This window comes from Jaculus jaculus, chromosome 12 (assembly GCF_020740685.1).
Source record: "Jaculus jaculus isolate mJacJac1 chromosome 12, mJacJac1.mat.Y.cur, whole genome shotgun sequence".
NCBI classification, from domain to species: Eukaryota; Metazoa; Chordata; class Mammalia; order Rodentia; family Dipodidae; genus Jaculus; species Jaculus jaculus.
In genome coordinates, this window is record NC_059113.1 from 31,687,919 (window position 1) to 31,700,379 (window position 12,461).

At 46.3% G+C, this 12,461-nt stretch overlaps 1 protein-coding gene and 1 pseudogene across 1 annotated transcript in view; both read right to left on the minus strand.

Moving 5' to 3' along the window:
* The window catches only part of Nt5m (5',3'-nucleotidase, mitochondrial), a 40,467-nt gene that overhangs the window by 19,513 nt on the left and 8,493 nt on the right, over positions 1–12,461 (minus strand). Inside the window, exon 3 of the mRNA XM_004668990.2 lies at positions 4,031–4,091. Coding sequence (XP_004669047.2) covers positions 4,031–4,091 — 61 coding nt within the window. The remainder of the gene's footprint in view (positions 1–4,030; positions 4,092–12,461) is intronic.
* On the minus strand, positions 1,562–1,904 carry LOC123453652 (annotated as a pseudogene).

A 12,461-nucleotide genomic window follows, 5' to 3' on the forward strand; every position in this document is an offset into this window, starting at 1 on the left:
TGAAACTTTGGCAACTTTCTTGTATAAGTCTTGAATTCATTTCATAACTTTCTTTTCTGGATCCTGAATTATATCTGTTTATTTGAGTCCTTTATTGGGTCACTGGTCCGTTTTAAAAGTAGGACTGTGGAAGTTTCTTTGAGGTGCTGAGTTTAATCAATCAATGCATATTTAACAGTTCACCAGTCTGGGAAGCCAGCTGTGCTCGAAGAGCATACGGGAACATTGGCAGCTCAGAGACAGAAAGTACGTCCTACTACGGGCATTCTGTTGTGTGAGTCTATGTGCAAAATCATTTGCACAAGCTTTAAATTTTTTTTAAATATTTGGGGCTGGAGAGATGGCTTAGAGGTTAAGATCCTTGCCTATGACACCTAAGGGACCCAGGTTCGATTCTCCAGGTCCCACATAAGCCAGATACACATGGTGACACATGCATCTAGAGTTTGTTTGCAATGGCTGGAGGCTCTGGCATGCCCATATTCATTCTCTCTCTCTCTTTCTCTTGTCTATAATAAATAAATAAAAGATAAATCAGAAAAAAATTTAATATTTGTATTTATTTGTGAGAAAGGAGAGTATATGCACAACAATGCAAATGGACCCCTTTGTACATACCATTTGCACATCTGGCTTTACGTGGGAACTAGGGAATGGAACTCCAGCCAGCAGGCTTTGCAAGCAAGCACCTTTAACCCCTGATCCATGTCCTTTAAGTTTTTAAATTAAACATTGCCTTTTCTACCAATGTTTGATGATTGCAAGCTAAGCACTATCCTTGTCTAAGCATGGTATGGTCTCCATGTTGTGTTAGTGTATAGCCACTCTCAAAGATGCTAGCTAATAGGAAATCTCAGGTTCCAGGTCCGTTGAAGACCCCAGATCTCCAGTTCGTGGCTACCCTTCTTCTCCTTCCCATTTCCCAATAACTGTTGTGCAGTTGGCTCAAAAATGGCCATTGATAAAAATGGAGAGAGAAACTACTGTATTTGAAAACCCAGCCAGGCATGGTGGCACATGCCTTTAATCCCAGCACTCGGGAGGCAGAGGTAGGAGGATAACTGTGAGTTCGAGGCCACCCTGAGACTACGTAGTGAATTCCAGGTCAGCCTGGGCCAGAATGAGACCCTACCTCGAAAAACAAACAAATAAAAAAAAAACAACAACAACAAAAAATAAACTGTTTAGAAAAGAAAACTGCTTCTTCTGTCCTGAACTTATGCAGACATTTTCTCCTCATCCCTCCCTACACCATACTGTGTAACAATGTAACAACAGCATCTACGCTGTTCTAGTGCAAAGTCACCTAGAGATGACATAAGTATGCAAGTATATGGGAGCATGTGTACAAGTTATATGCAAATACTCCATTAGTTTCTATAAGGGTCTTGACTACCTGTGGATTTTTTTTCTTATTAATATCGTATTTATTTGTCTTCACTCTGTCAAACCTGAGCCAACCACATTCCCCAGACTTATTGGGGAGACATAGGAAAAGGAACAGAGGGCACACAAGACAAGGGAGAAGGAACTATGGGAGGGAGAGGTGCAGATGGCTGTTTCACATGGCAAAGACGATGGGAAAGGCCACCACCAGGCAAAACAGCCCCATGGCCTTGGAGAATGCAAATCCCAGAACTGCACAGGAGACAAGCTGTTGCTTCAGAGAAGGGCTCCTGGCATCACCTATGATAAGACTCAAAAGCACAATCCTAATCCCAGCCCCAGAGCCAGCAACCAAGCACAATCCTAATCCCAGCCCCAGAGCCAGCAACCCTGGCTGTGGCAGCCCCAGCTCCATGAACTTGGCTGCTGTGTCCATATCTCTTGAAATGGTCGGGAAGCCATGGCTAGCAACAAGCGAGGTCAGGGATGGAGGACTGCCAGCCTGCTGAGGCTCTCATCTGTCCATGTCTCTGGTGGGTTCTGGTGGGGTAAGGGGCAAAGGCAAGAGAGCTGCTGCCAGTGCAGAGAAGCCACCTGTGGGTTTTCAAGGTTAGCCAGGGTGGCAGTGTTGGACAACCACCCATTGCTTGGGTCAGCTACAGGTGTGGGAGTCACCTGGCACCCAGGGCTTAAGTTTAGGAGTCTATCAGTCACCTGGCAAACTGTCTGAGATCATATGGCCACTCTCAGAGTTTCTGAAACAAAAGGTCAGCAAAATATCTGCGGTAGTTTGATTCAGGTGTCCCCTATAAATTTGTGTGTTCTCAATGCTAGGTCCCCAGCTGATGGTAGTCTGGGAATGGAGCCTCCTGGAGGCCTTGTATTGTTGGGGCAGGATTATGGGTGTTATAGACAGCTTCCCCTTGCCAGTGTTTGGCACACTCTCCTGCTGCTATTGTCCACCTAATGTTGGCCAGGAGGTGATGTCCACCCTTGGCTCATGTCATCATTTCCCCCTGCCATCATGGAGCTTCCCCTCTAGTCTATAAACCAAAATAAACCCTCTCCTCCCACAAGCTGCTCTTGGCCGGGTGTTTTCTGCCAGCAACACAAAGCTGACTGCAACAGTATCCATTTCTGTCTAGAATCAACCAAAAATGTCCATTTCTATCTAGTCCCCAGAAGAGCCTGGCATTTCCAGTCCAGGGCCTCCTTTGGGGATCACTGCTCTGCTACAGTGAGCCCAGCCTTCAGTCCTCATTCTACCCCCAAGAGCTTGGGTCAAACACTCCTTCCCCTACACTGAACTGAACTTGGGCTTCTCGAGTGTTCCCAGGAGACAGGTGACTACCAGCTGGCACACCAGGCACTCCTGTAGCCTGGAGTTACTTCAGTGATGGGACACTGAGCACCTGGGTGCTGAGGGAGTCAATGTGGCTTTTGTTGTTGGTGGTGGTGGTGGTGGTTCTTCTGAGGTACAGTCTTGCACTAGTCCAGGCTGACCTGGAATTTATTCTGTAGTCTCAGGATGGCCTCGAACTCATGGTGATCCACCTATCTTAGCCTCCCAAGTGCTGGGATTAAAGGTGTGTGCCACAATGCCTGGCCCAGGAGTCAGTGCTTCTGACATGGAGGTGGAGCATGAGAGGAAGGTGGACGCTCTCAAGTTCTCCCACACAAAGGACTGAAGCTTCTGGGTTGAGGAGGCCTGGGGTTCAATGAAGCTTCTGAGAAACCCCCAAGGTAGGGCAGGGCCCAGTCCTACCACTGAAACCCAGCACCCACCTTATGCTCAGCAATGGCAGTTGCCAATTTGCATAAAAATCTCAATTTCAGGCTGGAGAGATGGGTCAGCAGTTAAAGCATTTAAAGTATTTAAAGAAAGAATATTTTTAAATATTTATTCATTTATTTGAGAGAAAGAGAGTGAAAGGATGGGCACCCCATGCTGCCTGCCATTGCAAATGAACTCCAGTCATATGCACCACTTTGTGCATCTGGCTTCAAGTGAACACTGGGGAATCAAGCTCAGGCCATCAAGCTTTGCAAGCAATCTTTAACCACTGACTCACCTCTCCAGACCCCTATATTTTTATTTCTTTTAAATAAGACAAAAGCATGAATATGTAGTAAATCAAATCTAAGCCATCTCCCCTTAGTTGAACTTTTTTTCTGGGGGGGATGGAGGCAGAAGGGTCTTACCATGTAGCCAAGGCTAGCCTTGAACTCACTACATAGCACTGGCTGGCTTAGAACTTGCCATCCTCCTGCCTCCACTGCCTGAGTGCTAGAATTCCAGGTATGCACTACCACACTCAAAGGGCTTAGGATGCAGATCAGTGGTAAAGCACTTTCTTAGGATGTTAAAGACATCCTTAAGCCTCCAGCCTTATCAAGACCTGGTTCTCTCCCCATCCTGGCCACCTCCTTCATGGTGCTTCACCAAGCCAGGTCATCTGGTGAACATGATGGGTGCTCTTCCCACCAATCCCATGCCTTAATGAGCCCATCCAGAGCACAGAACGCAGCCTCAGGCTGCTTCTGATGGAGACCTTGGGAATGGCATTGCTGGCACAGAGGTGAGGAACGCCAGAGTGGGGACCCTATGCCACAGAGCAGCCCATGCCTGGGGTGCATGCCTTACCTTTTCATAGGGACAGTACTTGAACATCTTGATGGGGCTGGTGCAGATGAAGACATCGGTGCTGCAGAAGAGAAAGGACAGTGAGCCCACGGCTCCACGGCCAGCACCACAACAGCCTCATCAACTCCCTCCTTTGCTGGCTGGGCCTCGTCAGGGCCTGAGCCTGACATGTCATGGGAAAATTCACTGTTCTGCATCTCACACCAGAGGCCACAGCTTGTATTCCCATCCCACCTGAAGGTCCTGGGCAGCCACATGTGATCCCACTCTGGCCACAAACAACAAGTTCAGGGGTGTGCACTGGAGTAATGGCAATTTTTACAGCACCAGACACAAAAGATTAGCTGGCCTAATCACACACCCCTTCTGCAATCAGAGTAGGACAACAGGGACAGGAATGAGCATCTGGCCGCGTGAGCAGAGAACGTTTCCACAGAGTTGGTGCTCCAGTGACACAGCAGTGTGTAGCATGCACAGGGCCTTGGGGTCCATTTCCAGCACCAAAACTGGAAGAAGCCAGGTGTAGTGGTGCACACCTTTAATCCTAGCACTCAGGAGGCAGAGGTAGGAGGACTGCCATGAATTTGAGGACAGCCTGGGACTATATAGAGTGAGTTCCAGGTCAGTCTGAGCTAAAGTGAAACCCTACCTTAAAAAAAAAAAAAAAAGCAGGGGAGGAGATTAACTAGCTGTCAGAAAGTTGGAAAGAGCTATGCTATAAGTAGCCTATGGGAAAGAGAAGTCATCAATGATAGTAAACAGCAATGAACCTTGCAAGTCTTAAGACTGGCCAACCAGGCCAAATGTGTAGACTGGTACAATAATGGCATATGCGTTACAGGAGAAACCAACTGCCCTCTATCTGGACCAGAGGCCCGCTCCACAGGAGGGAATATATGTCTGGTACTGAAAACCTAGTCAAAAGCCTATGGCTGGGGAGGTGTTGAGACCTAGGGGAGTAGCACCTGCTGTTGTCTGGCTAAATGCATATATTATGCCCACCAAACTGCCCTGAAAGCACTTTTTTATATTTATGCCCATATATTACTGCTACTCTCAGTTTTGGTTAGAGAAGCTTCTCTTCAGATGGTGGTGACACAAAAGTCACCATACTTTGGGGAAGAAGTGATAGTGAGTGTTCAGCACTGAACATCTCTGCCACGCTATGGAAGGCTCAGGTGATAGTGAGTGTTCAGCGCTGAACATCTCTGCCACGCTATGTAAGGCTCAGGGTCCACTGTGGAAGGGGCTGGGAAGATGTAAAAGCCAAAGTGTCGCAGTCAGGGTCGCAGTGCTGCAGGAATCACCCAACCAAGAGCAGCTTGTGGGAAAAGAGGTTTACTTTGGTTTACAGACTCGAGGGGAAGCTACACAATGGCAGGGAAACAATGGCATGAGCAGAGGGTGGATATCACCTCCTGGCCAATGTCAGATGGACAACAGAAACAGGAGAGTGTGCCAAACACCAGCAAGGGGAAACTAGCTATAATCCCCATAAGCCTGCCCCCAATAATACACTGCCTCCAGGAGACTTTAATTCCCAAATCTCCATCAGCTGGGAACCTAGCATTCCGAACACCTATGTTTACGGAGGGCACCTGAATCAAACCACCACATCCCACTCCTGGCCCCCATAAACTGATAACCATACATGATGTAAAATCCAATGCCCTGAAAATGCTCATAGTGTTTATCAATCCCAGTGATGTTCAAACATCCCCATAGTCCAAGATCTTTTAACTAAGCTGTAATACAAAATAAATAAATAAATAAATAAACAAAAACACAATGACACAGAATAAAAAACATTCACACTGCAAAAGATGGCACTGGGAATAGCAAAGAAATATTCAACCAATACAAGATCTAAACAGGGCAAACATCAAACTCTGTAGCTCCAAGTCCAACAACTCTAGGCAATGACAACTCTCCAAGTCTGATGATTCTAACCAGTGACATGCCTCTGGAGTTCCAATTCTGCCCTCCAGATGGGCTACTTACAATCCAGGAACTTCATCAGGTGCTGACAGCTCTTCTTGGCAGCCATCCCATAGTCCTGGCATCAACATTGGGTCTCCAATGCAGCCCATGGTTCATCCTCATAGCTCCACTGGTCTCCACGCAGGTAATCCAATAAGCCTGCTTCACACTGCCCATGGCCATTTCCAAAATACAAAACCATATTGCAAAATCCCTCTCTTTACTGAATTTGTTATATCCCATAATACCAGGTGGACTGCCAAATTGTTAATCCAGGAGGGAATAAAATAGACTTTGAAGAACAGGACATTCCTTCAGCATTCAGGCCCCTTCAAAAGAGTTCTGCATTCTTCCCATTGTCCCAATGCAGGTCAGATGGCCCAATCTCAAAGACTGTAATCTTTCACATACAACTGCAGATGAACTGGCAGATGTTTCAGCCCAAAGATTTCATTTCTGTGCCATATCCCTCTACACACACCAGTCCATTTCTATGCAGTGCAACCCTGCACAAGTTCCCAGACACAGACAAGAATTACAAAGCAAGCCTTTCCCACAAACTGCTTGTAGGCCAGTCCAGGCAAAGCTCGCTCTCACCCTCCTAAACCAGACCTCACAGTCCACAGTCCTTACTGCGCTCAGGTCTTTCAACCCTGACCAGAATAGTCCATCAAGCTACACTTGCAGCACTGTAAGACTTCTCTTAAGACAAGATTTCAAATTCATCCACATTCCTCCTGCAAAGCATTTCCAAAAGGCCAAAAGCCATACAGTCAGATTTCTAGCAGTAATGACCCCACTTCTCAGTACCAATTTTACTCTTGCAGTCAGGTTCACATTGCTTGTAGAAATCACCCAACCAAGAGTAGCTCGTGGGGAAAAAAAAAAGGTTTATTTTGGCTTACAGACTCGAGAGGACGCTCCATAGTGGCAGAGGAAAATGATGGCATGAGCAGAGGGTGGACATCACCTCCTGGGCAACAACAGATGGACAACAGCAGCAGGATAGTGTGCCAAACACTGGCAAGGGGAAGTTGGCTATAACACCCAAATCCCTGTCCCCAACAATATAGTGTCTCCAGGAGGCTTTAATTCCCAAATTGTCATCAGCTGGAAACCTACCATTCAGAACACCTATGTTTATGGGGGACACCTGAATCAAACCATCACAAAAGAAAATGCCAAAAGCCATCTACACATTTAATGCAATCCCCATCACAATTCCAATGGCATTCTTCACAGAAATAGGAAAGAAAAAAAAACAATCCAAACCTTCATTTGGAAGCACAAAAGACATCAAATATCTAAAACAATTCTGAGCAACAAAAATAAGGCTGGTGGTATTACCATACCTGATTTTAACCTATACTACAGAACCATAGTAACAAAAACAGCATGGTACTGGCACAAAAGCAGACATGCAGATCAATGAAACAGAATAGAGGACCCAGATGTAAGTTCGGGTAGCTATAGCCACCTGATCTTCAACAAAAATGCCAAAAATACTCATTGAAGAAAAGATAGCCCCTTCAGCAAATGGTGCTGGGAAAACTGGATATGTAAAAGGATGAGAATAGATCTTTATCTCTCTCCATGCATAAGAATTAAGTCCAAATGGATTAAAGACCTTAATATCAGACCTGAAACTCTGAAACTGCTAGAGGAAAAAGTAGGGGAAACCATTCAGCATATTGGTCTTGGCAAAGACTTTCTGAATATAACCCCAATTGCTCAGGCGATAAAACCACAGATTAACTGCTGGGACCTCATGAAATTACAAAGCTTTTGTATGTCAAAAGACACTGTGAATAGAGCAAAGAGGCAACCTATAGAATGGGAGAAAATCCATGACCTCACAGTTCCTGACACCAATAATGCCACCAATATAGAAGAGAGACTAATTGTAAAGAAGACGGGATTTGATGGAGGATGAATTTGAGAGGAGGAGAATGATCAAGGTGGAGGAGGGAATTATCATGGTTTCTTGTCTATATTTACGGAAGCTGTCAATAAAAAGTGTTTTAAGGGGATGGAGACATAGCAGAGCAGTTAAGATGCTTGCCTGCAAAGCCTGACCCAGGTTTGATTCCCCAGCACCCATGTAAAGCCAGACGCACAGAGTGATGCATGCATCTAGAGTCTGTTTGCAGTGCTGGAGACCCTAATGTGCCTCTCTCTCTCTCTCTCTCTCCTCTTGCAAATAAATAAAGATTCTTTATGTATTAATTTATTTGAGAAAGAGAAAGAATTGGTGCACCAGAGTCTCCAGCTGTTGCAAATGAACTCCAGATACATGCACCACTCTGTGCATCCGGCTTTTCATGGGTACTGGAGAATCAAACCTGGATCGTTAGGCTTTGCAGGCAAGCGCCTTAATCCATCTCTCCAGCCCTAAATTGTTTTTAAGTTTTTTTAAGCCATGTAAAAAACGGTGGGGTGGAGGGGTGGAAAGGAGACCAGGCGTGGTGGCACACACCTTGAATCCCAGCACTTGGGAGGCAGAGGTAGGACTGCTGTGAGTTCAAAGCCACCTTGAGACTACATAGGTCAGCATGAGCCAGAGTGAGATCCTGCCTCAAAAACAAAACAAAAAAAAAAAAAAAAAAAAAGGAGGGAGGGAAGGAAGGAGGAAGGGCAGAAAGAAAGAGAAGAAAAGAATATGCAGAACCTAGAGATAGTTGAGGAAAAGCTAGGGCTTGGGCAATGCAATGGAACAGGCAGAAATCTGCTAGGAAGAGCTCCAGCAGCAGCCCCGGTCCTCCAGCGGTGGGCAACACAGGAAGAGCCAAGCTCCCCAACTGTGTGGCCCTCAGGGGTGTTGGCTCGGGAAGATGGATGCTCCACCCAATGGCTCGGCCCTGGGGAGTAACCCTGGAGCAAAAGACCTCTCCGGTACCTTTTCCCCATGTGACTGGCAGGGGAAGTGCTGGGAGTCTGAGAAACTTCAGGTAACGAGCAGGCAGGCACACCTGGCTCTCAGGGACCAGGCACGCTTCCACAGGACTCCCTGGGGCCTAATGTGCCAAAGACAGAGCTGGAAACACATCTTGCAGAGCTCTGCTTGTGTAGGGGCCAGGGAGAGAAGGAGGCGTGAAGTGCTAGAAGGTGCCAGTGGTGAGAGGCCTTGGGGTGGAAGCTGCCTCCCATGAAGGTCTCTGCAAGCATGCAGGCTAGCTCCTCACAGCTCAAACCCTTGGAGGGAGGAGAGGCAAGCAGGGGGCCTTCCCCCTTCTCCACTGCTCCTTCCTAAACCCCTCACTCCTCATGCCCCATGGCCCTCCCTTGCTGCCCTCATCACATTCCACTCGCCAGTATTGTCCTTCCTGTTTCTCCCCCACCCACCATCTCAACATCAACATTTCCTTCCACACAATGCCCTAACCATCCCCAGTGACATACTCACCCCACATCCATCTCTTCACCTTGAAGGATTTGCCATGCACCCTTTCCCCAGCAACATCCCCCCCCCACACCCGAAACACTTCCACCCAAATCTCAGTCCCAAATTTTGCCTGCCTGGCCACCACCTACAATGGGGCTTGCAATATTCTAACATCCTACCCTCAACTCTTTGACACAAAGCCAGATACACAGCTGGTGCAAGTGTCTGCAGTTCCTTTGCAGTGGCTGAGGCCCTGGCATGTCCATATTCATCCTCTCTTTCACTCCTTCAAATAAATAAATTAAATATAATTCTTTTGCCAGCTGTAGTGGCACACACCTTTAATGCCAGCACTCAGGAGGCAGAGATAGGAGGATCACCATGAGTTTGAGACCACCCTGAACTATACAAAGTGAATTCCAGGTCAGCCTGGACTAAAGTGAAACTCTATTTTGAAAAAAAAAAAAAAAACCAGAATAATAATAATAATAATATTTTTAAAGAATGCTATACCTATTAAGCAGTCAGTGCCCATACCTACTTCCTCCAACTCTTAGTGACAACCAACCTGCTTTCTGTCTCTGCAACAGATGGTCTTCTGTGCCTGGGTTTCTCACTTAGCCCCGTGGCTTCAGGGTCCAGCTACACTGCAGTATGAATGCAGCCTGGTTACTCAAGAACGCTGTTCTGGGGCTGGGGAGATGATCTGCTCAGCAGCTAAAGGAGCTTGCCTGAGAAGTCTGGGCCATAAGTGATTCTGCATCACCCACACAGAAACTGGATGCAAGGAGAGGTGCAAGCAGCTGTCAGCAAGAGACCCTGGCACACCCATACACACACTCACACACACACACACACACACATATAAATAAATAAATCTTTATTTTAAAAAATGCTATGGTTGGAGCGAATCTTCAGTGGTTAAGGTGCTTACTTGCAAAGACTGATGGTCTGGGTTTAATTCCACAGTTGCCATGTAAAGCCAGATGCACAAAGTAGTAGATGTGCCTAGAGTTCGTTTGCAGTGGCAAGAGGCCCTGGCACACTCATTCTCATTCTCTCTCTCTCTCTCCCTCACTCCTTGCAAACAAATTAAAAATATATATTTTTCAAAAAGGAAGCTATTTGTGTACACTAGTAACCCTATAGAACAACAAAGCAAGCAGTTGCTTTTACTGAGCCCTGTTGTGTTCCAGAAGCCACACCAGCACTTTCTCAGCTTCAGTTTGTAGCTTAACAAGTGGAGCCGCAGGAAGGTTAAAAGCTTGTCTAGTAGCTAAGAGTAACATTCCCCAGGAGCTGGGTATGAACCTGGGCAGTGCAGCTGCAGCTCCCTGGTGCCCCAGGATACAGTGATGAGGCTGTGTCCAGGACCAGACCCAGACAACAGGAAGAGTTCTGTCCTTGGACATCCACAGAGAATTGGTTCCAGGCTCCCTGTGGGCATTGAATGCCAGGGATGCTCAGGTTCCTTTGTGTGGAATGGTGTAAGGTTTACATGGGACCTACACACATCCTTTTGCATGCTTTAAATCATCTCAAGAGGATTTGTGATATCTAGCACTGTGTTGAACCTGTGGAAATAGCTCCTACTGCACTGTTTAGTGACATAAAGAAAAGAATCTGTGTGTGTTATTGCAGACATGCCATCATAGGTGCTACTGTGTGGATTTGGAGTGTTCCCCAAAGACCCACTGTTGAAGGAAGACTTGGTCCCTGGCCTCTGGTGAGATGACAGAACCTCTAGAGGTGGGGCCTAGGAAGGAAGTTAGGTCACTGGTGTATTCTCAAAGGAAACACTGAAATGTCATCTTTCTTTTTTCTTTTCTTTCCTTTCCTTTCCTTTCCTTTTTTCCTCTCTCTCTTCCTCTCTCTCTCCCCCCCCCCCCCCTCTCTGCTTCCCAGTCAGCTGAAGGTAAACAGCCTCCTCCACTATGCACTCCCACAATGCACTGTCTCAGGACAGACTCAAAGCAATCAGGCCAGTGACCATGCAAGCTCCACAGTCATGAGTCAAAACAAATCTCTTGCCTTACTAAGCTCATTATCCCAGGTGGTTTATGTAATACCTCAAAGCTAAGACAAGGGGCCTAACTCCTAGAATATCATACCTATGCTGAGAATACTTCTGCTGTCTCTTAAATCTTTCATAACCCAAAATCTTGTGCAAAGCATATGGATAAACATTTCTCCAAACAAAATATACAAATGGCCAATAAGTTCATGAAAAGATGTTGAACATTATTAGCCATCACAGAAATGCAAAATCACAATGAGGGTTTGTAGCACAGCTCGGGGTAGAGCTTGTGCTTGGTATGTGCAAAGGATCCGCGACACCTTTTTTTTTTTTTTTTGGTAATTTTTTTTTTTTTTTAATGAGAGAGAATTAGCACACCAGAGCCTCCTGCCACTGCAATCAAATACCAGATGCATGTGCCATCTTGTGCACATGTGTGACCTTGCATCACCTTGTGTGCCTAGCTTACATGGGATCTGGAGAGTAGAATGTGGGTCCTTAGGCTTCACATGCAAGTGCCTTAACCGCTAAGCAATCTCTTTAGCCCACCATTTTTTTTTTTTCAAGGTAGGGTTTCACTCTAGCCAGGCTGATCTGCAATTCACTCTGTATTCTCAGGGTGGCCTCGAACTCATGGCGAATCTTCTACCTCTGCCTCCTGAGTGCTGGGATTAAAGGCATGCACCACTACACCCAGCTTTAAAAAAAAAAATTTTATTTATTTATTTGAAAGAGAGAAAGGAAGAGGCATAGAGAGAAAATGAATGTGTGGGTCACCAGGACCTCCAGATGCTGAAAACAAACTCCAAAAACAAGTGCCACCTTGTGCATCTGGCTTATGTGGGTCCTGGGGAATGAAACCTGGGTCCTTTGGGTTGGCAGACAAGTACCTTAAACACTAACCATCTCTCCAGCCGACCCCCCCCACATTTAGATGTGCATGTGTGCACACACATATGCATGTAAATGAGAGAGCACAATTGTAACCACTGGGATGGCTAAAATAAAAGCCAGTAACAAGTGTTGATAAATGTGTCAGGACACTGCACACT